The 25,040-nt window shown below is 42.9% G+C and overlaps 1 protein-coding gene and 1 long non-coding RNA gene across 7 annotated transcripts in view; one reads left to right on the plus strand and one right to left on the minus strand.

The window, feature by feature from the left end:
• Window positions 1-25,040, minus strand: part of LOC123378637 — a 37,609-nt gene that overhangs the window by 11,339 nt on the left and 1,230 nt on the right. The window contains exon 2 of the long non-coding RNA XR_006582686.1: window positions 3,556-3,657. This is a non-coding gene — a long non-coding RNA (uncharacterized LOC123378637). The remainder of the gene's footprint in view (window positions 1-3,555; window positions 3,658-25,040) is intronic.
• Window positions 8,758-25,040, plus strand: part of SPAG16 (sperm associated antigen 16) — a 766,854-nt gene continuing 750,571 nt past the window's right edge. For 2 of the 6 annotated variants that reach the window (XM_045032687.1, XM_045032686.1), the window contains exon 1: window positions 22,134-22,294. In XM_045032687.1, the coding sequence (XP_044888622.1) occupies window positions 22,243-22,294 (52 nt within the window). In that variant the 5' untranslated portion in view covers window positions 22,134-22,242. Of the gene's footprint in view, window positions 8,788-11,147; window positions 11,244-22,133; window positions 22,295-23,146; window positions 23,159-25,040 lie in introns of those variants that run through there. The other 4 variants (XM_045032690.1, XM_045032684.1, XM_045032688.1 and 1 more) reach the window with 4 other exon arrangements.

The raw sequence follows: 25,040 nt of genomic DNA on the forward strand, positions 1-25,040 counted from the left end.
CCCTCTTGCACAAAGTCCTGGTAAGCCTTACAGTACAGAGTGCTTATCAGTTAGTGCTTAGCTGTGCTCTCCTGCTGGAGGCAATGTGCAAAGCAGAAAAGATGACCGTTTTGCGGCCCCTCCCGCCAGTGCACGGGAAAGATCACTGTATGCTTTTCCTCTGTGGCCTCCAACACGTGGCTGTTAAGCGAGGGTCATTCTTATGCAAAGTAAAACTCTGTTAAGCGAGGGTCATTCTTATGCAAAGTAAAAGTCTACCATTCACAATAGTAACAGTACACTAATTCCACTAATTAGATGCAGCACTTCCACAACGACATCACCCTGAGGCGTGTCAGGTGGACTGAGAGAGAGCGGATGCTAACAGAAGCCCTGCACAGACCAGGACCATACGCTGCCATGCTCGTCGAGGCGATGGTCCCCCTTTACCTGAGGATGGCCTGGCGCGGAAGAGTGTGCTTCAACGGAGCACCCAACAAGGCACCTCTACCAAGGAACCTCCTGCTGAGGCTTTTCCAGCTGCTCTCTGAGAGCTTTTTTGAACTGTCCCCAGAGGACTATTGCTCCATTCCTGTATGTGTAGACCTGCTGTTTGTATAGCTCCTATATGTGTAGACCTGCTGTTTGTATAGTTTCATATTTAAAATTTTTTGTATAGTATAGTATAGTATAATTTTTGTATAGTATTTCTATTTTTTCTATTTTTTATATAGTATTTCTATTTTTTATATATATCCCTGTTTCTTAAAAAAATAAATGTTTCCCTGTTTGTAGCACTTACCGCCTGATCCTTCCCCTGATTCCGAGTCCGGGTTAACGGGCGGGGACGGTTGGTAGGGGATCTCTGTGAGGGTGATGAAGAGATCCTGGCTGTCAGGGAAAGCGGGAGTGGGTTCGATGTCGCCTGCGCCGTCCTCAAAAGACCCTTCCTCATCTTCCCCATCGGCGAACAGGCAGGAGGAACTGTCCCGGTACACTATTCCGTCCTCGGCGTCCACCGTCACTGGTGGGGCACTGGTGGCAGACCAACCTAGAATGGCATGCAGTGCCTCGTAGAATCGGCATGTCTGGGGCTGGGCTCCGGAGCGTCCGTTTGCCGCTCTGACTTTTTGATACCCTTGTCTTAGGTCCTTCACTTTCACGCGGCACTGCATCGCATCCCGGCTGTATCCTTTCTCTTTCATGGCTTTAGAGACCTTCTCGAAGGTCTTCGCGTTCCGCTTGTTGGAGCGCAGCTCCGAGAGCACAGACTCCTCGCCCCACACAGCGATCAGATCCTGGACTTCCCGGTCACTCCATGCTGGGGACCTCTTTCTATTCTGGGATTGCCCGGACTCCTCTGCTGGAGAGCTCTGCATCGTTGCAGGTGCTGCGGAGCTCGCCCCGATGTGCAACCAGAACGTCAGATTCAAACCGCCCAGACAGGAAAATGAATTCAAATTTTCGCGGGTCATTTCCTGTGTGGCTGGCCAGAGAATCCAAGCTCGGACTGCTGTCCAGAGCGTCAACAGAGTGGTGCACTGTGGGATAGCTCCCGGAGCTGCTAAGTTCGATTAGCATCCACACCTAGCCTAATTCGAGCTAGCCATGTCGAATTTAGCGTTACTCCACCTGCCGGGGTGGAGTACCAAATTCGAACTAAAGAGCCCTCTAGTTCGAATTAAATGGCTTCCTGGTGTGGACGGTTGAGCGGTTAGTTCGAATTAACGCTGATAAATTCGAATTAAAGTCCTAGTGTAGACCAGGCCTAAGAGTGTGGGTTAGTGGCCCATGAGTTTTACTTGGTCAGTCAGGGAATACAAATTAGTGGAGTTGTCGTTTTAATAAAAAAATGTTTTCTGTGAGAGAAAGGAAATGAAAATCTTTATGTTCCTCTTCTGTCTTAAAAGCCACAGAAAGGAACAAATTAATCACAAAGCCATGCCTTGGATCTATCATCCTCTTCTTCCTCACCCCACAGGAACTCTGGCAGTTTGTGTTTGTGGGAGGGAGGTGGGGCATGAAGGGTCATTACCTCCAAAGTGTGCAAAGGCTGGGAATATGCAGAAAGTACTGTCCACAACCATATGGCTCTTCCCTCTACCAGCTATGCAGAAATGTGACAGAGAGGACAGTAATGGCTACAGAGAACATCCTGCATAGGCACCTTTCTGCATACTCTACCCCCAACAATCTCCTCCCCCTCAGCCCGTATGATTAGGGTGCTTGGCACCATGCCACAGAGGGAGTATGTGGTGATCTGAGCCTGTATATTTGTTCGAAGGGTAATTCTTTAGTCTAATTTTCTCCATTGGCATCACGCTTCAATTTTAGAAGTTCCATTTAGTCACTGAGGGGGTTTCAGGTTATTCTATGCAACTGTTATGGATAACTGACCTCCATCATATCTGGATCGATGAGAATTGGACTGAGCCTATAGGGATTGATCCTGCTCCCATTGAAGTCAATGACAAAACTCCCATTAACTTCAGTAGGACTTAATTGGGCCTGAAAAGTATGTACATTCATAACAAGGTAAATTCATTGGCTAAACAGAGCGTTTGCTTGGCATTAATTACAACACAACCAATGTCTGTACTCTTCTCATTTACAGTATGGATGCAATAGTAATTATTAAAGGTATACTTTTCCCCCACAAGGTGCTCCATTTATTTTTCTGGTAATGATTTTTCTCAACTGAGCATTTAATTAGACTCTGAAATCATTCTACAGTGGGCAGAGGATGATATTTAAATCCTACAGTTTCCTGCAGTCATACACTATAATATATACAGCCTAGTATATTATATTTTACTCAGACAGCAGAGTGGAGGGCGGGACATCGTTGTTGAGAGCAGGCATAGTAAAATGCAATGGGTTGGGCATATAGCTAGGCTCACTGACAATAGATGGACTGTAGCTGTCGCTGAGTGGTACCCACAGGAATTGAAACGACCACTTGGCTGACCTCCAAAGAGATGGGAAAATTTTATCGTGAAAAAGCATGGCCACACATGGAGAAGGAAGGCCAGGATATGAGAAGAATGAAAGACGTGTTCTGATTGGCTGAAGGACCAATTGATCAAGGTGATACAATATTTGGCATGCCGTATATTCGAGCCATATCTAACTTTTTCTCTTGTTCATTATTTAAAGATGAAGAAAGATTGCTGGTTTGTAGCCTAAGCATCCTAAGTTGGAAGAATATGGATGGTAATTGGGCTGCAGGTAAAGACACCAGCAAGTGCACTGATCATACTCAGCATCTCCCCTGGATGATGGGCAGTCAATCAAAAAGGAAGAATATTTAAAGGTGCTGCATGGCCTAGAGCAAGTCTCCCTGAATGACAGTTCTGAAATTGAACTCTGTCAGACAGAGGAATTGGGGATTATTTAGCCAGAGAATTTGATGTAATGCTTGCAACGGTAACTGGGAGGTTGGGAAGATGGGAAGAGATCCCCTGAATCCCTCTAACAGCAATGGAGGTATGGGGACCGTATCACTGACCTGTGGCAGAAACTCCATCTATTTTTCCAACAGCCAAACTTATCTCTGTCTGAAGGACACTTACCCACCTTTCCATCAACTCCACCTTTTGTTTGCTGAATAGAACCTTCTTTCTCTTTTTGTCCAACCTTTTATGCCCCCACCAGTGGGACCTCTAGGGTTTGGATTCCCTGGAACCAAAGAGTGAACTGTAAGGATATAAATCTAGAGCCATTGTGGAGCATATGATTCTGCCCTTTGGAAACACAGAGGTTTATGCAGCCATCTATGGTCAAAATTCGCATAAGTGATCACTTCTGAATGGAAGAATCCCTGTCAAATAGGAATCAGCCTCCACAATTACATAGCTCAGGAGACTATGAAATCCTCTGTAGATTAGAGGATGGATAGACAGCAGTCATGGCGGCAATTTCTGGTTAGTGGCAATACAGGACTTATGTCAATATATTTTGAACAAGATTTCTGTTTGTATATTACAGAAGAATTTAACTTAATTCAGTAAACTAATTCTTTCTACAGAGTAGTGATAAATTGCAGACACTTCTAAAATGTCAGGGAAAAACAGTATCTGTTGCATAGCAGCATATATTTTTCAAATAAAAATCAAGCTATCTAAACATTTGGGGTTTGATTGCACATCCTTTAACATGTTTAACACCCACTGAAGCAGATTGCAGTTAAATAGCAAGTTACTAAGACTTAGATCGGGGTAGGCAACCTATGGCACAGGTGCCGAAGGCGGCATGCGAGCTGATTTTCAGTGGCACTCACACTGCCCAGGTCCCAGCCACCGGTCCAGGGGGCTCTGCATTTTAATTTAATTTTAAATGAAGCTTCTTAAACATTTTAAAAACCTTATTTACTTTACATACAATAGTTTAATTATATATTATAGACTTATAGAAAGAGACCTTCTAAAAACGTTAAAATGTATTACCAGCACATGAAACCTTAGAGTGAATAAATGAAGACTCGGCACACCACTTCTGAGAGGTTGCTGACTCCTGACTTAGATAATGATAAAGAAAAGCTGAATCTCTAACATTTACTCTACCAAATTGTGCCACTGAATAGAATAGCTTCATAGTCCAAAGTGATGACCACACTGTAAATTGCAAAGAATGGGAAACCAAAGCGGAGGAGCTTAAACTTTAACATTTTCAGATTTCCACTGTCTGTGTCACTTTGATATTTAAACAGAAAATATAATGAAGCCACAAAGCAGAGGTTTGACATTTAAGCTTACAATAGCAATATATTGTATTGTAGCTGTCATCCGAGATACATGAAAACGAAAACCACAGTGTTTCATCCACCCACACAAACTATAATCAATAGGATGCAAAGGGTTACATAAAAAGGGCTTTTTAAAATTGTTATGCATGATACAAAATGTAGGATTTTTTAGAATCACTGCTCTAAAAGCTACAATTTATTAACAACAAGAAGCAGGAAGACTGCTATATGTACTTTGCACTCTGTAGTCCAACTTTCTTTATACAAAATTGGCCAGATGCTCAGCTGGCGTAATTTTTTGTAGCTTTTAGTGACATCAATTGAGTTAAGATGATTTACATAAATTGAGGATCCAGTTCCATATCACTTATATTTTTAGCATAAAACTTATCTGACAAACTGGCACTGCACTAAGAATAGACAAAAGATAAATTACAACCTGAACCTCAGTCAGCACAATAACCCTGAATCTCTCTAAGTACTCAAATACTTATACTCCAATACTTAATAAAAATCACTTTTGCTCCCAACTGGCCCTCCTGCCTTAATCAATAAGCCACAAAACCTCACCACCAGTTCCCTGCAGGCTCAGCGATGTCTTTTGGACTGGTTCACTCTTTCATCAGAGACACACCATACATTCTAGGGTGCTGCTAGGTGTGCCTCAGAACGGATAAACTTTGAAGAAATGTCCATTCTATTGTTGCTCTTCTCTGGACTTTCTCCAATTTGTCGACCGCTTTCCTGAAATGTGGTGCCCAGAACTGGACACAATACTCCAGTTGAGGCCTAATAATTGCGGAGTAGAGCAGAAGAATTCTCATGTCTTGCTGCTAATACATCCCAGAATGGTATTTGCTTTTTTTGCAACAGTGTTACACTGTTGATTCATATTTAGCTTGTGGTCCACTATGACCCCCAGATCCCTTTCCACAGTACTCCTTCCTAGGCAGTCATTTTCCATTTTGTATTTTGGAGAAAGTCCAGAAAAAAGCAACAAAAATGATTAAGGTCTAGAAAACATGACCTATGAGAGATGATTGAAAAAAAATGGGGTTTGTTTAGTCTGGAAAAGAGAAGACTGAGAGGGGACATGATAACTGTTTTCAAGTACATAAAAGGTTGTTACAAGGAGGAGGGAGAAAAATTGTTCTTCTTAACCTCTGAGGATAGGACAAGAAGCAGTGGGCTTAAATTGCAGCAAGGGGGGTTTAGGTTGGACATTAGGAAAAACTTCCTAACTGTCGGTGTGGTAAAGCACTGGAATAAATTGCCTAGCGATGTGGTGGAATCTCCATCATTGGTTAGAAAAACCATCTGTCAGGGATGGTCTGGATAATAGTTAGTCCTGCGATGAGTGCAGGGGACTGGACTAGATGACCTCTCGAGGACCCTTCCAGTCCTATGATTCTATGTGTGCAACTCACTGTTCTTTCCTAGGTGGAGTACTTTGCATTTGTCTTTATTGAATTTCATCCTATTTACTTCAGACTATTTCTCTAGTTTGTCCAGATCATTTGAAATTATAATCCTATCCTCCAAAGCACTTGCAACCCCTCCCAGCTTGGTATCATCCACAAACTTTATAAGTGTACTTTCTATGCCATTATCTAAAATCACTGATGAAGATATTGAACAGAACCGGACCCAGAACTGATCTCTGTGGGACCCCACTCATTATGCCCTGACTGAACTATTTAGAATTACTCTCTGGGAATGGTTTTCCAACCAGTTATGCACCCACCTCATAGTAGCTCCATCTAGGCTGCATTTCCCTAGTTTATTTATGAAAAGGATCATGCAAGACAGTATCAAAAACTTTACTAAAGTCAAGAAATACCCCATCTATCACTTCCCCCCTATTCACAAGGCTTGTTACCCTGTCAAAGAAACTATTAGGTTGGTTTGACATGATTTGTTTTTGACAAATCCATGCTGACTGTTACTTATCACCTTAAAACTAGTAGATCTCATCCTCTCACACCTAGTTTTGTAAGAGGAAAACAAGCTATCCTGCTTTTTCAATTCCCAGTTGATTTTTAACTTTGAATGAATAAGTCATTGAACTCCACTAACTGAATAAACTGAAATGAAGAAAATATTCTCTGCACCTACAGAGGGGGGCTACTGCTGTCAAAAGCTGTTTTAGCACTTCAGATATCTCTGGTCCCAGATACTTAGCCACTGACTTCTATCAGTTCAGTGGTTTGACTTTAAACAATGGCAACAACTATGTTCTACTTGTATTTAAATTCAAATGAGTTTAGTAGATTATAATAAGTGTAGGCCTTAACATTGACAACCTATTTTAAATTTAAAAAATAAACCTGTATTTAATTAAAACATTTAAAAAAAAAAGATTTTTTTACATCCTTTTTTTTTTAATCCATCCTAGTCAGGTTGGAAAGTATAGGAGAAGTATTCATTCCAGTCAAAGCGATCAGCAAGCAAAACAGGATGTGGATTGAGAGAGGGGAAAAAAAAAGAAATGATGTCAAGGGAAGAGAGATGATCTAGAGGGGGTTTGAATTATGGAGGGAGAAAGAGTGGGTGCAGAGAGAAGATAACTTCAAATGGTTGAGCTAAGCAGCCAATTTCTTTCTTTCTTTTTCTGCTTATGCATCTATATTTATGTGCCTCTTAAAATTGCCAAGGATGGGGAACTCAAGGACTGGGATATAAATATCTAAAAGATGGTAGAACAAGTAGAAAAAGAACAGGAAACAAGTCAAAATTACTCTAGAATACGGTGGTCAGTGTGTGGATGGGAGTTCCAAAGTGAAGGTAATTCATCTGGCTGGTAGATGCATAGAGGCATTAATGTGAGGTAAATTAGAACTAATCCACATTTCTGTTATCTTTTCTGTTAACTGTCTTTTCCCTGTGTGTCATCTGAAGGAATCTTAATTCTTGTCTCTGTGTGTTATTTAAGCAGCAATAAGGATATATATTAAAATGCAGCATTGTCCCTTCTTTGTGTTTTTTAGTATTATGAATGTGTGGTTTTCCTTTTTGTAACCTGTGAACATATTTATAAATGAATATTTTCTTTCACTTCTAATAAGAGTGTTGGTTTAACTATTTTTTCTTTAATAGGTTACTCATGACACTACGATCTGTCTTTATAGTATGTTAAAGAAATTTAATAGCATAAGGAGGAAAAAACAACGATGTAAGAGACTAGCCTGTGAATAGAAATAATCTCTACTGGTTACTAGCTATGTAAAATATAATGATGTTCACAAAACTGGTTTTGTAGAGGGCATGGGTCTGTGACACTTGTATAAGCAAAAGTGACTGCATAAGTCAAAACTCTTTTCTCTCCCACCCTCATTAATTCTTGCCAGCCATGTAAAGCTACCCACAGTTTGGCATGAGGAGATACGGACTACATCATCTGTCCAATTCCCCTTGAATTTGCAACAGCAGAAGATGTGGAGGCTGCAGCTTTTTGGAGCATCGGCATAGATAAAAGAGAGATATGACCACGTCAGAGTCTATTATGCATCAGAATAGCATTTGTGTGTGCCACCTACAACTGGAAAACAACTCGTTCTAGTAGAATGTCATCAAGTTCAACACTGTGCAGTCATATCAGAACTAATCCATTCTACTGCTATGATTGAAATATTTTGAATTCTCATGCCCAGATTTAAAATGTGTACAAATATGGGGCCAAATCTCTCTTACAGTCCAATGTGTAGACACACAGCATGGATGTCCTTGAACAGAATGTTGGTTATTAGGTGCACCTCCTGTCATAGGAAAGATTTACATTCATATACACACATTCAGTGCATTCTAGTCAAAAGAGCCAAGATAAACCCTTCATTTAAAAAAAAAAGCAGCATGGTTCTGGCACTAACTGACTGAATTATGGCTGGTGTTCAAGGCTCCTGTTAATGCATTCAGTAAAATGCTGTCTACAGAAATAAAAATTGGCTGGTGTACTGATTCATGTGGAAACATTTTTTTTTGTAAGATTCAGTCTGGAACGCTATCTTCATTTCAAGAAGAGATTTTACATACATAACACAGGCATAAGGACAACAGCCATAAAGAAGGTATGAAAATGGAATAAAGACCAAAATGTTATATGCTCTACTGAGGGGTAAAGAAAAGGCAATGTGGGTTATGTTTAATAATCTGTGCTGGAATCTCCATGTGGCAAATCACTAAGTAACCAATTAAAGGGAGCAAGTAAAGTACCTTGATTGTATCTCTATCAGTATTATTGTTGCATCATTTCTGGAAATGATTAATGAATTGCTAATATTTCTGTATTTTATATTATATTTTTGTCAAAATAAAATTATCGCTCAGGTTTGTAATTTTGTATTAATGTTCCCACTAGACAAATGATCACTCTCTCTCTCTTGTTTTCTGTATTTGCATTGGTTAAATGTCCCCTCTTTCCTTGCATAACTGGATAGAAAGTGTATTGGAAGCGCCTATTCTTATTAGGTGCAGAAATGGAAGTACTCAGGCTTCTCAAATCATGCCAAAATGTTACTTTTCATGAACAAAAGTTGTTTTGTTTGCAATATTCACATATGTAGGAAAAAAACTGACGACTTCATTAGATGCTTTGTTTAGCCATCTTAAAATAAATGCTGTCTGAAACATTTTGTATCCTCTGTGATGTTACAAAATATGAAGGACCAAATTCACCAGGGTGGAAAGGTATCATACTCTGTCTGTGGGTTATATTTACATGATGATGTGATATTTGTACACTGCTCACTTCTGATTTCTCTCTATAGAGAATTGTTTTCCCATATCATATCTATGCATACAGTACCATAAACTAGACAGTTCCCATCTTGTAAAGCTCTTCATGCTTCAGAATCTGGATCTTGCACATTCTCTTGCACGTTCTCTTCAGAGAATAACTGTTAGCCAAATTCAACATGCTGTCCTGTTGTTGTACAAGCAGAGGCCCAGTGGTGCTGCACAGAAAATACAATTGGTGTCAGTTGCTTGATCTAAGATGGCTGCCAACTCATCCTCACTTCCAGCTATGGTTCCACACTCCAGCCATGGCTATTTAGATGATAGTTCTTCCACTCCCATAATGCTCTCTGTATACTGTACCATCCACTCTTTTGTGCTTGTTAAAAAGGAAAACTGTGCGACTTTCTGAATGTTTTCTGATGTTTAGGAAACTCATGTGTTTAATGAGGCAGAAAATGCTATGTTGGCTGCATGTCTGATGAATGGAACCCACAGGATTCACCTTCTAGGTATTTACCTGAGGTGGAGTGACAGTCTATGAAAGTAGTATGGGTGAATGCTTTGGACTTGTTTCTGTGCCCATGGAAATCAATGTTAAGATTCCCATTGACTTAAGTGGAAATGGGATTGGGCCCTTTGCTACGGTGGAAGCAAAGTCCCATGCTCCTCTAGTGAGTGTACTGAATGGCTGAAGTATTTAGTTTCCCTTCCCAGAGGGCAAATACTACGTCAGGCCGTTTAACTGACTGCTGAAGCTATGAAGCTTCCATTTCTCAAGAGCGATAACAGGATAGAGTAACAACGTTTGTGATTTTACCTAGGGACAAAGTAATCATTGATAATTCAGTTATAACTGTTATGCTGTTGTAAACCAGTGTGAATCTGTCTCCTAATTCATTCTAAATTCCATTCATCAGTGTTTGGAATTCAGTATTGCAATAATCAAATGTAATATTTGCATGGGGAGTTCTCAGGTTCGTACAGAAAATGCATGATGGTTTGTGATGTGTGTTGATGGAAGATTATTGTGATATCAAGTCATTCATGTTACAGGAGCTTTATGATGTGAGCTGATTAGGACATCAACTCCCAAGTAAAGCCTCTTAGCTATTTCCAAACAAAGATGAACACCATTTAAAGAATAACAAACAGACAGACACTGAACAAACTTTAGAATAAATACTGAAATATATTTTTTTAAATTAATCTTTAGGACACTGGTTAATCTCCATACAGTGTGCCTGATTATCCTCTCAATTATCTTGTTTTGTAATAGATTGTAAGTCCTGAAGGGACCACTATGATGTAGTCTGACCTCTTGCAGAACAGAGATCACAAGACTTTCCTGAACTAGAGTATATATTTTAGAAGAGCATTTTGTGACAAATATTGCAACATCATGTAGTAAAAATACTACATGAGGGCCGTTATATTCAATTTTGAATGGTTTATGTTGGTCTGTGTCCTAATCCATAGGGGAGAATCACCGCAGCTTCTACAGGAACTAAAACCAGTGGGGGTGATTACCCCTGAGATTGTAAATGACTCCAGAAGTTCCACCTCTTGGGGGTGGTTTGCATATATTGAATGAGGCTGGGTTTTCCAGAGACTAGGAAACAAAGAAAGGGCTGTTGGTATAAAAGGATGAACTTGAATGGACTCATGGCCTTCTTTCTGATCCATCAAAAAGACATGACCTTCTGTTCAAGGGGAGCCCCAACCCTTGGGGAAGGGTTGGAAAGACTTTGGTCCATTAGCGCCCCATAAGACTGATGGCTGACTCTTGGTAAGTTTAGTGTTTACAGAGAAAAATCTATAAAAACAAATGAACAGATTTAATGCTTTTATCTTAAGAATAAATGTCGTTGCTTAGAAAGAGCTGTATGGTAACTTGTAACTGCTGGTAATACACTATTCATAGTCCTTGGAGAGAAACCAAAACACAGGTGCTGGCCTTTAGACTGACATCACACTATAAAGCAGGGAGCAGTGCAGCCTCAAAACCCTGGTCAGGAGGGAGGAGGACAAGAGTCCCTACCCAGAGATAGTTGCCAAGAGGAGACCTGACATCTAACTGGGAACTCCTAGAGTGGACCATGTTTTCTAATACTTTACTTACTCTTGTGGCTTTTCTCTGACCTCTCCAATTTTTAACTTCCTTCTTGAATTGTGGACACCAGAACTGCACACAGTATTTCAGTAGTGATCGTATCATGACAAACGCAAAGGTAAAATAAGCTCTCTACTTCCACTTATGATTCCGCTGTTTGTAGCTTCAAGGATCACTTTACACTTGACCACAGTGTCATGCTGGGAACTCATATTCAGCTAATTATTCACCATGACTCCCGAGTCTTTTTCAGAGTCACTGCTCCCCAGGATGAAGTCCACCATCCTGTAAGCCTGGCCTGCATTCTTTGTTTGCAGATTGATGACCTCACATTTGGCTGTATTAAAATGCATATTGGTTGCTTGCATCTAGCTTACCAAGTGATCCAGATCGCTCTGTATTAATGACTCTCCTGTTCATTATATATCACTCCTCCAATCTTTGGTCAGCTTTTCCAAAACATTTGAATACAAGTTATCTGCATCTACTGTTTAACATTCTACATTACTATTGTAATGCAAGGTACTTAGTCAAATACATCACATGCCTTTTTTCCTAAATATGGAACATAAATATTTATCCAACACTTCTGCCTTTTCTGTGTTATTAGGGAGAATTCTACCATTTCCATCTAGTAACAAATGAAATTCTAATAATGATAATGGTCCGTTACTAGAATACTCCAAAAACTGCCTTCTGATTGTCCTAGTGTCATTTTGCTTCCCTTATCAATATTATACCATTCATAGCTTCTGATTTATATTAATTGCTGTCAACTTTCCCTTTTACCCATTTTATACAGTTTTCTTATTTTATAGCTGCCTTCATTTCCCCCCTAAGCCAGGTTGTTTGTTTAACCAGTGTAGCCTTCTTTCTTGATTGTGGCTTTTGGGGCATCTAGTAACATGTTCTGAATTATCATTAACTTTTTCTATTTAAATTGTTTGTTCCAGCTGATTTGGCTTTGTGCAACTAGCTTTTAGACCACCACATATATTACTGGATTGGACTTTTCTGTTTGCACATACCAAATGTGATGATGTCATGATCATTTTCAATGCTGAGAACAGAAGGACTGGATACTTCTAGCACTGTGAAATTCCTCCTGGGTCTTTTTTTCCCCCAGAAGTAACAATCTACCCACTTCTTCTGTGTTCAGTGATGTAAAATGACAGCTAGCTACACACATACAACTCCACTGGCTGCAATGGAGTTACTCCTGATGCATACTAGTGGAAGTGAGAAGGGACTCAAGCACCATTTCTTCAATACTTTGGGGACTAGAAAGTTTCCAGGGAGTTGGAAGTGGCCACTGTTGGGATGAATTGAGCTGTGATGTTCAGGTGAGAGGCTGTCACTAACTCTACCTCTGACACCTCCTGGTTTCCGAGTGCACCCGTTCAGGTCTGGACCGTCCCCTCTCTGTAGGCAGGGACTCACACAATTTTGGGGTCTTCTGTGATCACTTTAGCAGGCCTGATTTATCTTCGGATCCTGTGGTTTTGTTCCGTCAGGGAGCAATGAGTGTGGTAACCATGATCGGACAGCCTTCTTAAAGCACTTTAGAACCACAGCATTTAAGAGAAAACAGATCTTTAAATAATACACTAATCTATATGCATGTTTGTCTCTCCCTAAGGCTACCATACTCTAGATACTGGAGAAGACACAGCTTCTTTAAACTCTCTTCCCAGACTCCCCCCGGGACAGGCTCAGGCACACAGACACACCCTACCTACCTATATCATCCTGTTCTAAGAGGGTTCCCAGCCTCAGGGCCTGCTCCAGGGTTTTTGCCGCCCCAAGCTGCAGAAAAAAAAAAAAGCCTGCTCCACCGCACCATTTTCTTCTTCGGTGGCAGGTCCTTCCCTTCAAGAGGGACTGAGGGACCCGCTACCGAATTGCCGGAGAGCCTGACGTGCTGCCCCTTCCCCTTGGCTGCCGCAAGCACCCGCTTGCTGAGCTGGTGCCTGGAGCCGGCCCTGCCCAGCCTGGCTGTCTCACTTTGGCTTGGAGCCTAGAAGTAGGTTATTGTCCTGTCAGTGTCCCCTCACACGCAGGGGCGGCTCTAAGAATTTGGCCGCCCCAAGCAGGGCGGCATGCCGCAGGGGCGCACTGCCGGTCCCGCGGCTGCAGGGGACCTCTTGCAGACGCGCCTGCGGAGGGTGCGCTGGAAGGGCGGCAGGCGGCTCCGGCGGACCTTCCGCAGTCATGCCTGCGGGAGGTCCACCTGAGCCGTGGGACCAGCAAACCCTCTGCAGGCATGACTGCGGAAGGTCCGCCGGAGCCGCCTGCTTCCCTGCCGGCAAAATGCCGCCCCAAGCGCGCGCTTGGCGCGCTGGGGTCTGGAGCCGGCCCTGCTCACACGGTTTGTTGGGAGGTTTGCTTGTGTACAGCTATTGTATCTCTTTCTGGCTTGTCTTTCCCACCGCCCCCTATTAAGCTAGATCAGTGCTTCTCAAACTTATTTGATCAGACCTCCCCTGTTTGCATCTGTAGCCATTTACGTCCTCCCACCCCCAAGTATATGTACCACAACCCAGGGCAGAGAGCAGTGGCTGCTGGCGGGCCGGCCGGCCAGCTCTGAAGGCAGCACCACACCAGCACAGAAGGGTGGCAATGTGAAAAGTGATATTCATCAATATCACTTTTCACAACAGACTTAGCTCCCCATGACCACCCTTACTTCATAGCAGCTGCTGCCATCCTGGGACTGACAGCCAGAGCCCTGCCAACTCCAGGTGAGGGATTAGGAGTGCGGGGGAAGCAGAGCCCAAGCTGCGGGGATGTGGCTTTCCCCTTTATCCCTGCCTCACAAGTGCGCGCAGCCCTTCTGCACAAGCCCCAGCCACACGGGGCTGACAGCCAGAGCTCTTTTAAAAAACAAACAGACAGAAAACAAAAACACCCACACACAGCTCGTGCCTCCCTTGACACATTCCCAGCTGTCAGACTTGGGAGGCCCACCTCCTAGTTTGAGAACCACTGAGCTAGATCAATACATTCTACAGGAAAGTTTTATAATCCAATATACAGTAACTTCACCTCGCTGATCAGGTCACATACAGTGTTCAGAAGAGTATTACATCTCAGTATTTTTAGATGATCACAAAGCTGCTCCGCTTCTGTCACAGATGCATTCTAGCCATTGGCTAAAGAGCAGGTTAGAACTCCTGGGAGGGTCCAATCCTAACCCACTTGGCTTCCCTCATACCATAATCTACCTCCAACACAGTTTCCTCCACAAATGACAGCCTCTTCCAGATGGCTGCCAATTCCTGACCTAAGCCAAGAATGAGTAGAGGGAGATAACACTGGTGATTGACAGGTTTCAGAGTAGCAGCCATGTTAGTCTGTATCCGCAAAAAGAACAGGAGTACTTGTGGCACCTTAGAGACTAACAAATTTATTTGAGTGTAAGCAGAGTCAGGATGAGATCTACCCTGACATCTGGCGGTACATTATGAGGAGTGGGCAAAGGAATTTTAGGAATGTGCATTTGCATTGGTAAACCCACTCCACTTAGCATAACACACAGCAGCATGGGATGGTTATTTTCACACTGTGGAATCCCCAATTTCTTTGTTATTGGGGCAGGAAGAAAAAAATGGGGCTGTTACCTTAATTATGTGAATGAGGAACTATGAGACTGCTTTATGACAGAACTGACTCAACCTACATTAAATAGTACTTGCTAGACAAGGGACATGGGTTCCAAAACCCAGTGAGGGGAGAGAGGCTGGGGACTGGTGTGTATACCTGATGGTATGGGCCCCTTTTGAGGGCCTGGAACACCAATTGCACATCCTCCTCTCTCCACTGTTAAAGAGCAGAGCTAATTTTAAATCCTTTAGGAGTCCATCTGGAGGCTGCTGACCTGAATTCACATTGGGCCAAGGTAGCACTGGGGCTCCTTTACTACAAGAGCTGAAATCACTAAAAGAGCTAAGCTTACTGAGCTGAGATCGATCGCTAAGCAGCTGGCAGAGCGGAGCAGTCTGCAGCACGTTGGCGCAGCCCGTGGAGCAGTGTGGAGCGGTTCGCGTGGACGGCTGATGCGGTTCATGGGTTGGCTGGAGGAGCGGCACAGCTGGTGGAGTGGAGCCAGTCGTGGTGAAGGCTACAGCAGAACTCCACAGAGAAGCGGGGCAGTCGGCCCTGGCCCACGTAAGGTGCCCTTTAACACCCTGCGTGTGCCCCCCCCCCATTTCCACCCAGGCTGGGGGGGTAAAACTCTGCAGATGAACTTTTGAACTCTGGGGTGGCACTGACCAGAGACAGAGACTCTTGGGTTGTTGGACTTTGGGGTGATTGGACTTAAGACCCTAAGGGGGAAAGGACAGTGCCAAATGTACTTGGGGGTGGGTTTTTTTGCTTATGGTTTGTGTATAGTCCTGTTTGTGGTGTCTCTCCAACGTGATGCCGCATTGTTTCCCTCCTTTATTAAAAGGATTTTGCTACACTCGGACTCTGTGCTTGCGAGTGGGGAAGTATTGCCTCCTAGAGGCGCCCGGGGGGGTGGTAGGTAATTGTCCCAGGTCACTGGGTGGGGGCTCGAGCCGGTTTTGCATTGTGTTATTGAAACAGAACCCCTGGATACTGAACCCGGCCCTTGTTGCTGCCAACTCAGAGGGGCAGAAGGGTTACACGAGCATAAGCTTTCGTGGGCTACAGCCCACTTCTTCGGATGCATCCAGAGAAGTGTGCTGTAGCCCACGAAAGCTTATGCTCAAATAAATTTGTTAGTCTCTAAGGTGCCACAAGTACTGGTGATTGAGTGTAGGAGAGAGCCTGGAGCGGAACCTAATTCCCTGGAGGAAGGCAGGCTCAACTGTGAAAGGGGAAGAAGGTAGGCAGGAAGCAAGAAGCTTTCCTCTCATATGCAGTGGAATTCTTCTGATGCTCATTGGGGTTTATGGGAGGTGAGGGTGGTAAAAGTGGAGGAGAGAAGGAGTTAGCAGGAATGAGGAGGTAAGTGGAGCTCCATCTAGGGTGGAAGAGGGGGAGAAGGATATGGATGGGAACTGAGTTTGTTCAACTTCAGTTGGTCAGTAAAAGAGCATTAAGAATGAATAAACTAGTCTTTAGTATTCTAAGCATTGAAAGTCCTACAGCAGCAGCAAATAAAGAGACCTTCTGGGACCAAAGAAAAGCAATATTAAATGTATGTGACCAAAAGTAGCTGCATCTCTCTATGACCTTTAAATATGTGCACACTTACTGTTACCAACTGTCATGATTTATAGTATACAGTGTTGTAGCAGTGTTGTCCCAGGATATTAGAGAGATGGTGGGTGAGGAAATATCTTTTATTGAACCAACTTCTCTTGGTGAGAGATACAAGCTTACACAGAGCTTGGTCCAATAAAAGATATTACCTCACCCACCGTGTCTATAATTTATAATGTTTTTCTGAATGTCCCAATTTCTGGAATCAAGAATTTCTAGGAGAATCGCAGCTTTAATTAAAAAAAAAAAGTTGTTACCCCTCCTGGTCATGAAGAAAAGCTAGAAAGTGTGAAGCAAGTGCACACTAAAAACTCAGAAACCAGAAGGCAAATAAAAAGAACCTCACATTTATTATTTAAAAACTATCTTAAGCCAATCATGATTTGGGGGTTCTGGCTCATGATTTTTTAATTCTTCCATTTGGCAACACTTTTATTCCTTCAGCTGCTGTTTCACTCAAACAGCCCAGGATTGCATCCTCATCCATATTCTGGGCAGATCATTTCCTCCTCAAGGAAAAAATAAAAAACAAACAAAAAACCAAAACCAAAAAACCTTTCCCTGCTGCAACACAAGAAGAAAGCAACAACACAGTCTGAATTCACTCACTTAAGACCCTGCAATTTCCAACCCTTACTTATAGAGAAGTCTTCTTAGCCAAGAGGCCATGACACAGAGAGTTAGTAAGGCATTACAAACAAACTCTCACGACTGCTATAGAAAATACAGCACCATAACACTCTTCCACTATATAGACCATCATGCATCTCATACTTCCTGTCAAATCTCTCAACTGCTGCCTCACTACAATTTGGAGACACTGGAACTGCAAATCTGATCAGTTCCCTCAAACTTCTGTCTTTACAAATGAAAAGGACATCCAACCCACTGTGAGCATTTTGTTTGCAGCTTTTTATGGCTCCCATTCTATATGTCCTCACTCTGATTAGATCCTGCATTTGCAGGGCTGGATTTAATGATCTAATGCGTGTTCTCCATCTCTAACTTGTTTGATCCTCTCTTTGTACCCTTAACTTCCTAAGATACTCTCACATCTGGCCAGCACAATCAGTACATCTCCTTTGAGTCTGACTGCTAGCAGTTCTCCTTTCTGAACCCTTTCAAAGAAAAATTAAGAATTTATTTTCCAGTTGTTGTGCATGAATGCAAATAACCTTTCTTGCTCAACCAGTCCTGAGTTCCCTATTGTGTGTAATTTCCATTAAAAAAAAATCTATGGGAATTTAGGACTGGGCCCTATGGACTATTCCAAAACCCACCGAAGTCAGTGGAAAGACTTCCACTGACTCCAAAGAACCTGAGCTCAGGCATCTCAAGAGCATATAAACTATAACCTCAAGAATATAGTGTAAAATACATTATTACCTCAATCTTTGCCCATATTTTTAATTAAACTACAGAGAAATAGCATACCATAGAAAGATCATTTGAACAATTAATTCCCTCAAGGATATGCTACGGTGCAACATCAACTCCAGGACATCTGTTTCTACTACAAAAAGATCTTACTTTCTCTAAAGGGATAATTAATGCCAGTCTAAAAGGCTTACACATTGATAGTTTACTTTCCTTTCTTCTCATTTTATTCTTTCACGTATATTACCATATTATCTGCATAAAATGGTCACCAAAAATATCTCAAGTTAGTATAAAACATATTTAGAATATTTAGAGTAACTCATGGGCTCTATTTTTTGGGTCTCTCAGTGACTCACTGTGAGACCTTATACAAGTTACATGACTTGCCCAAAGTTACACAGAAAGTCTGTGGCAAAGTGGCTCAGTTTACTTAAAATGGGTATAATACCTTACCTATCACAAAGTAACAATTATTGCACAGCTATAAAGTCCTTGAGATGAAAAGTGCTATTAAAATTCAAAATATTATTTATTACACATAATTATACCATGAACTATTTCAGTAGTGCCAATGGCAAGCATTCAAAAACCATGAGTCAACCCTAAAAATCTGAGGTTCACTTAAAAATCATGGTATTTTTAAAAATAATACATTCAGGGTTCTTTTTGCTTTCTGGTTCTTGAGCCATTAGGATACACATTATCAAACTTTGCTCTGAAACCATCAGGGCTAAAAACTAGTTTTAAAATGAAAGCTGAGAGTCTCAGGTAGTCACGTCACTGCCCTGAGCTGGGATTTTAAGGGGGGAAAAAAAAATCTAGATTTTAGGTGAGTTAGCATTGTATTTCCTCTTGACTAGGAATCCCTGGAGCTGGAACAAACCTTTGTTAGAGGCCTAAACTTTGCTTTACTTTAAAACTTTCTCATAAAAGTCCATTTTATAAATAACATTTCCCTAGTTAGCAGAAATTTGGAAGCTCTGGCTTAACACAGTCCAGCAAAACCAGGATGTTACAAGAGTTGTGTGTGTGTGTGTGTGTGTGTGTGTGTGTGTGTGTGTGTGTGTGTGTGTGTGTGTGTGTGTGTGTGTGTGTGTGTGTGTGTGTGTGTGTGTGTGTGTGTGTGTGTGTATTAGGGCTGTCGATTAATCCCAGTTAACTCATGCGATTAACTCAAAAAATTAATCACAATTAATTGCAGTTTTAATCAAACTGTTAAATAATATAATATCAATTTTCAGAGTAGCAGCCGTGTTAGTCTGTATCCGCAAAAAGAACAGGAGTACTTGTGGCACCTTAAAGACTAACAAATTTATTTTAGCATGAGCTTTCGTGAGCTGCAGCTCACTTCTTCGGGTGCATAGAAAGAATGCTCACGAAAGCTCATGCTAAAATAAATTTATAATATCAATTGAAATTTATTAACTATTTTGGATGTTTGTCTACCTTTTCAAATATATTGATTTCAATTACAATACAGAATATCAGTGTACAGTGCTCACTTTATATTTTTATTACAAATATTTTCACTGTAAAAATAAGAAATACCATTTTTCAGTTCACCTCATACAAGTACTGTAGTGCAATCTCTTTATTGTAAAAGTGCAACTTACAAATGTAGTTTTTTTTGTTACATAACTGCATTAAAAAACAAAACAATGTGAACTTTAGAGCCTACTAGTCCACTCAGTCCTACTTCTTGTTCAGCTAATCACAAGTTTACAGGAGATAATACTGCCCGCTTCTTATTTACAATGTTACCTGAAAGGGAGAACAGGCATCCGCATGGCACTTTTGTAGCAAGGTATTTACATGCCAGATATGCTAAACATTCATATGCCCCTTCATGCTTTGGCCACCGTTCCAGACGACATGCTTCCACGCTGATGATGCTTGTTAAAAAATAATGCATTAATTAAATTTGTGACTGAATTTCTTTGGGGGAGAATTGTATGTCTCCTGCTCTGTGTTTTACCCGTATTCTGCCATATATTTAATGTTATAGCAGTGTTGGATGATGACCAAGCATGTTGATCATTTTAAGAACATTTTCACTGCAGATCTGACAAAATTGAAAGAAGGTATTAATGCGAGATTTCTAAAGACAGCACTTGACCCAAGGTTTAAGAATCTGAAGTGTCTTCCAAAATCTGAGAGGGACGAGGTGTGGAGTATGCTTTCAGAAGTCTTAAAAGAGCAACACTCCAATGCAGAAACTACAGAACTTGAACCCCTCCCCCCCCAAAAATCAATGTTCTGCTTGTGGCATCTGACTCAGATGATGATGAAAATGAACATGCGCCAGTTTCCACTGCTTTGGATCGTTATTGAGCAGAACCTATCATCAGTATGGACGCATATCCTCTGGAATGGTGGTTGAAGCATGAAGGGACGTGAATCTTTAGCACATCTGGCATGTAAATATCTTGCAATGCCAGCTACAACAGTGCCATGTGAATGCCTGTTCTCACTTTCAGATGACATTGTAAACAAGAGGTGGGCAGCATTGTCTCCTGCACATGTAAACAAATTTGTTTGTCTGAGCAATTGGCTGAACAAGAAGTAGGACTGAGTGGACTTATAGGCTCTAAAGGTTTTTTGTGTGCATAATTCTACATTTGTAAGTTCAACTTTCACGATGAAGAGACTGCTCTCTTAATACAGTACTTGTATTAAGCAAATTGAAAAATACTATTTCTTTTGGTTTTACAGTGCAAATATTTAGAATAAAAATAAATATAAATTGAGCACTGTACACTTCATATTCTGTGTAGAAATTGAAATCAACATATTTGAAAATGTGGAAAACATCCAAAATATTTAAATAAGTAGTATTCTATTATTGTTTAACACCACGATTAACCATGCAATTAATTATTGTAATTGCTTCACAGCCCTAGTAGATATATACATAGTGTTAGTTGCCAGAGAAGGTGACAGCAGATGGTGCTCAATAGTGTGCACCCTGGCGCCTGGGGTTGCTAGTGCCATACAGCTGGCATGCTGCAAACAGCAGAGCTCTGTGCTGCTCTCCCCAGCAGCTCTGATCCCAGGGCCAGGGCCGCCCAGAGGATTCCGGGGGCCCAGGGTCTTTGGCGGCGGGGGGCCCTTCCATTCCGGGACCCGCCGCCGAAGTGCCCCGAACACCCATGGCGGGGCCCCCCCCCGCCGCTGAATTACCGCCGAAGCGGGACCCGCCGCCGAAGCGCAGCCGGGTCTTCGGCCCCCCCCCGCCGCGGGTCTTCGGGGCACTTCGGCGGCGGGCCCCGGAATGGAAGGGCCCCCCGCCGCCGAATTACTGCCGAAGACCGAGCTGAACTTCGGCGGTGGGTCATGCTCCGTCTTTGGCGGTAATTCGCCAGTGGGGGGTCCTTCTGCCCCGGAGCGGAAGGACCCGCCGCCGGCGAAGACCGGGAGCAGAAGCAGCTCCTGCGCCCGGCCCCGCAAGAGTTTTCCGGGCCCCGCGGAGGGAGTGAAGGACCCCGCTCCAGGGGCCCCAAAAAACTCTGGTGGGGGCCCCTGTGGGGCTCGGGGCCTGGGGCAAATTGCCCCTCTTGCCCCCCCCTCTGGGCGGCCCTGCCCAGGGCGAGCTGGGGGCACTGGGGCACCCTGCAGGGGTGGGTCTCCTGCCTTATGCCCCGCCCCCAGAGATGCCACGGGCCCAACCCAGCGTGGGGGCCTCTCGGGAGGTGCTGCACTTCCCCTTCTCCCAGTCACCGTCTCGGAGCCCCCTTCTCTGTCCAGAGGGGGAAGCCTGGGCCAGGAGGCGGGACTTTCCCCCCTGCCTCGCACCGATTGGCCAGCTGGTCCCTCGGCACCGCCCTACTGAAGCGCCATTGGACCTTCCCCTGTCCGTAACCGAGAAGTGACAATTGCTATGGCGACCGGGACGCGTCCAGCCGTTCCCACGTCTTGGTTTATCGCCCCCCCCCAGCCCCCGGTGAAACCCGGCTAGAACCCGGCGGAGAGAAGGGGCGAGCTGCTTCCTTGTTCTCGCGAGAGGCTCTGCGGGGAACCCTAGCAACGGCGAGAGCGGCGTGTAAACAACCGACCCGGAGAGCCGGCGATGGAGGGGGAGGCGGCGGTGGCCGGAGCCGAGGGGCCCTTCTGCCTGCAGCGTATCCTCGCCCCGCGCCCCCTCGGCCCTGGCTGGGCAGCGCGGGGGATTTGCTGAGGGTTCACCCCGGGGGCTCCTCGCTCTGGGGAGGGGGGTTTCTGGGGGTTCCCCCCGGGAGAGGGGGAGCCGGGGGTCTTCACCCAGGGCAGGGGGTGGTGGGGTTTCAGTCTCGCTTTGCGGGGAGGCTGTTGGGATCTGGCCTCTGGGGACTTTTCGAGAGTTTGATTCAACTGAGAACAAATCTCCATGAATATCAGGCACCCCCCGCCCCCTCCTTGGTTTTGAATCCAGGGCAAGTTCAAGCAGTGGGGTGGGGTGTAATGGGGTCCCCTAGTTGTCTGCATGGGTCAGTGCCACTGCATGGATCACCGCCGCCCCTGCCCCCCCGAGCTCTGTCCAGGATTGGGGAAGGGGAAGGGGAAGGGGAAGGAACACCTCTGTGGCCCATTCAGCCAGGCTTCTCAGTGGCACCTGCAGTAAAAGCTTCACTCAATGCCCATATCATTGTATTTGTCAGGTTCAGACCTGCCCAGTAGGAGCCAGGCCAAAATCATGTAATTATGGTAGGAAAAACCTGAGATTACCAATTTGTTTTACCAACACTCTCCTACTTGCTGCTGGCTAATACAGGTGCCCCCCCCCTCCAATTTACGCAATTGTTCTGTTCCAGAAAGCCTTGCGTAACTCGAATTTTGCGTAAGTTGGAGACATATACCTGTAGTTAAACAAAAATTTCCACAACTCAAAAATCCTACTTCTGGCTTATGGAACTTTTTCCCTAAGTGCAAATTTGCATAAATCGGGTCTTGCGTAGCCCAGGGAGCATCTGTAGTGAACTTCCCTGGGAACCCAGGGGGAATAAACCGTAAGTTAGCACAGAATTTAATTTTTTATTTGAATGAAGACAGCTAAGTCTCCAGCCCTCATGATTAAGACCTTCTCAATGTGAACTGACTGTAGCTTGATGCAGAGCCATCTTGCTGCATCTACAAACAGATGACTCCACCGCCTCTGGTATGGAAACAAAAGTGAAATTGTTCTGATTCTTGTTAGTTTCACCTAGGGGTTCTGAATAGTAACAGTGGGAATGTCCAGAGTCTTGTTCATTTCAGTGTGCTGCCAAGATCCATTGCTGTTAATTTCACGCAGGGATTCTAAACAAGAACCACAACAGTTTCACTTTTCTCTTGCCACTTGGGAAAGCTGTGAGCAACAACTGACGTACTGGAGCTGTTGCCTCTTGCTCCTTTTTGTATTTATCTCTCTGTAGCAAGCATCTGGTAAGTTTTTTCCAAGCGGCACCAAATGCCTATCAGAAAGTAACCCACATTTGCTTGTTCCTCCACTTGGCAATATTTGAACCACTGATCTAGAGTCAAAGGCTCCAATTCTGTCATCAAGGGCCTGAATTATCCAATCATTCCCTAAAATTCTATTTTTAATTCAGTAGTTTATACAAGTAAAATAGGAATTTTAGATTGCAGTACAGCAATTTAGAAGGTTTATTTCTGAGTTATAACATTTAGAAACAATCAGTTTGACTCCTTTTCAGTTATAAAAAGAGCAAAGACAAATTATAAGTTAGTGGTTTCAGGTTTGTTTTGTTTTGTATATTTAGAGGCTGGCAATCAGGAGATCTGAGTTCTGTTCCCAACCTTGGTACTGACTGACTTGCTTTGTGATCCTATATAAGCCACTTCTCTGCGATTCCGTTTCTATTTCCATAAAACAGAAATTCTTCAGTGCCCTGTGGCTGATAAAAGGCACTACATAAGAGTGTCTATATTATAAACGACAATTAAAATAAAATGTGTAGACAATGTTTGCTCAAAAATGTAGCTGAATGAGGAATTTTGTCTTTAAAAGATTGTGCATCTGAAATATAATTTTTGAAGAATAATTTCAAGATTTTTAACATGAGGTTTTATTCCATGTGCATAGCACCTGTAGTCTAGACCATAATGGCACATAAGGGCTATCAAGTCAGTAAAACACTTTTAAAACACTAGCAACAAACTACTCATCCTGGAAGCACCTAAATCACCAAGAGCATTTGCATTAGTTTGCAATGTCTGGTGGATATGACATAGTGACATTTATATCCACATTGTAAAAGATTCTATAACTGTAGAATAGAATTGTCAATATGGAGAAAAAGGAATGAAGTGTTGCACATATGTAAAACAATTTGACAAAATCGTCTCTCTCATTATACAATTAAGCTTCCAGTGAGAGAAATATTTTTAGCCAAATTGCTGGATGCACAATATTATATTTAAATTGTATCATATAAACATTAAATCCTCTGTTTACTACTACAATATGACAGTACCAAAAGGCTGCTTAATTGATTACAGTGACATTATCCTGCCTTTTATTATTAGATATTTTATAAAATGATACTTAGTACATTTTTCAGCTTCCGAGTGCTTTGCAAACTTTAATTAAGGTACCATTCAGTTATGCTGCTAGTGAATTAATGGTAAATCATAATTGTTATATACCCAGCAAGGTAGGTAACTTATCATCCCCGTTCTATGGATAAGAGACTCTAAGGACCATACATTTAATCTGATTTGCTCAAGGACCCACAACATGGTAGTCGCAGGGCCAGAACTCAGACATTTGAGAGTCCCCGTCCCAGATGACTAGATCATACCTGCCTCAAATGTTACTTTTATTATACCTTTTGCTATAATTAAAGCAGCTACAGTTACATTGTGATTTCTATTATAAACTTCTATTAT

Source organism: Mauremys mutica, chromosome 10 (genome assembly GCF_020497125.1).
Source record: "Mauremys mutica isolate MM-2020 ecotype Southern chromosome 10, ASM2049712v1, whole genome shotgun sequence".
In the NCBI taxonomy this organism is placed as follows: domain Eukaryota; kingdom Metazoa; phylum Chordata; order Testudines; family Geoemydidae; genus Mauremys; species Mauremys mutica.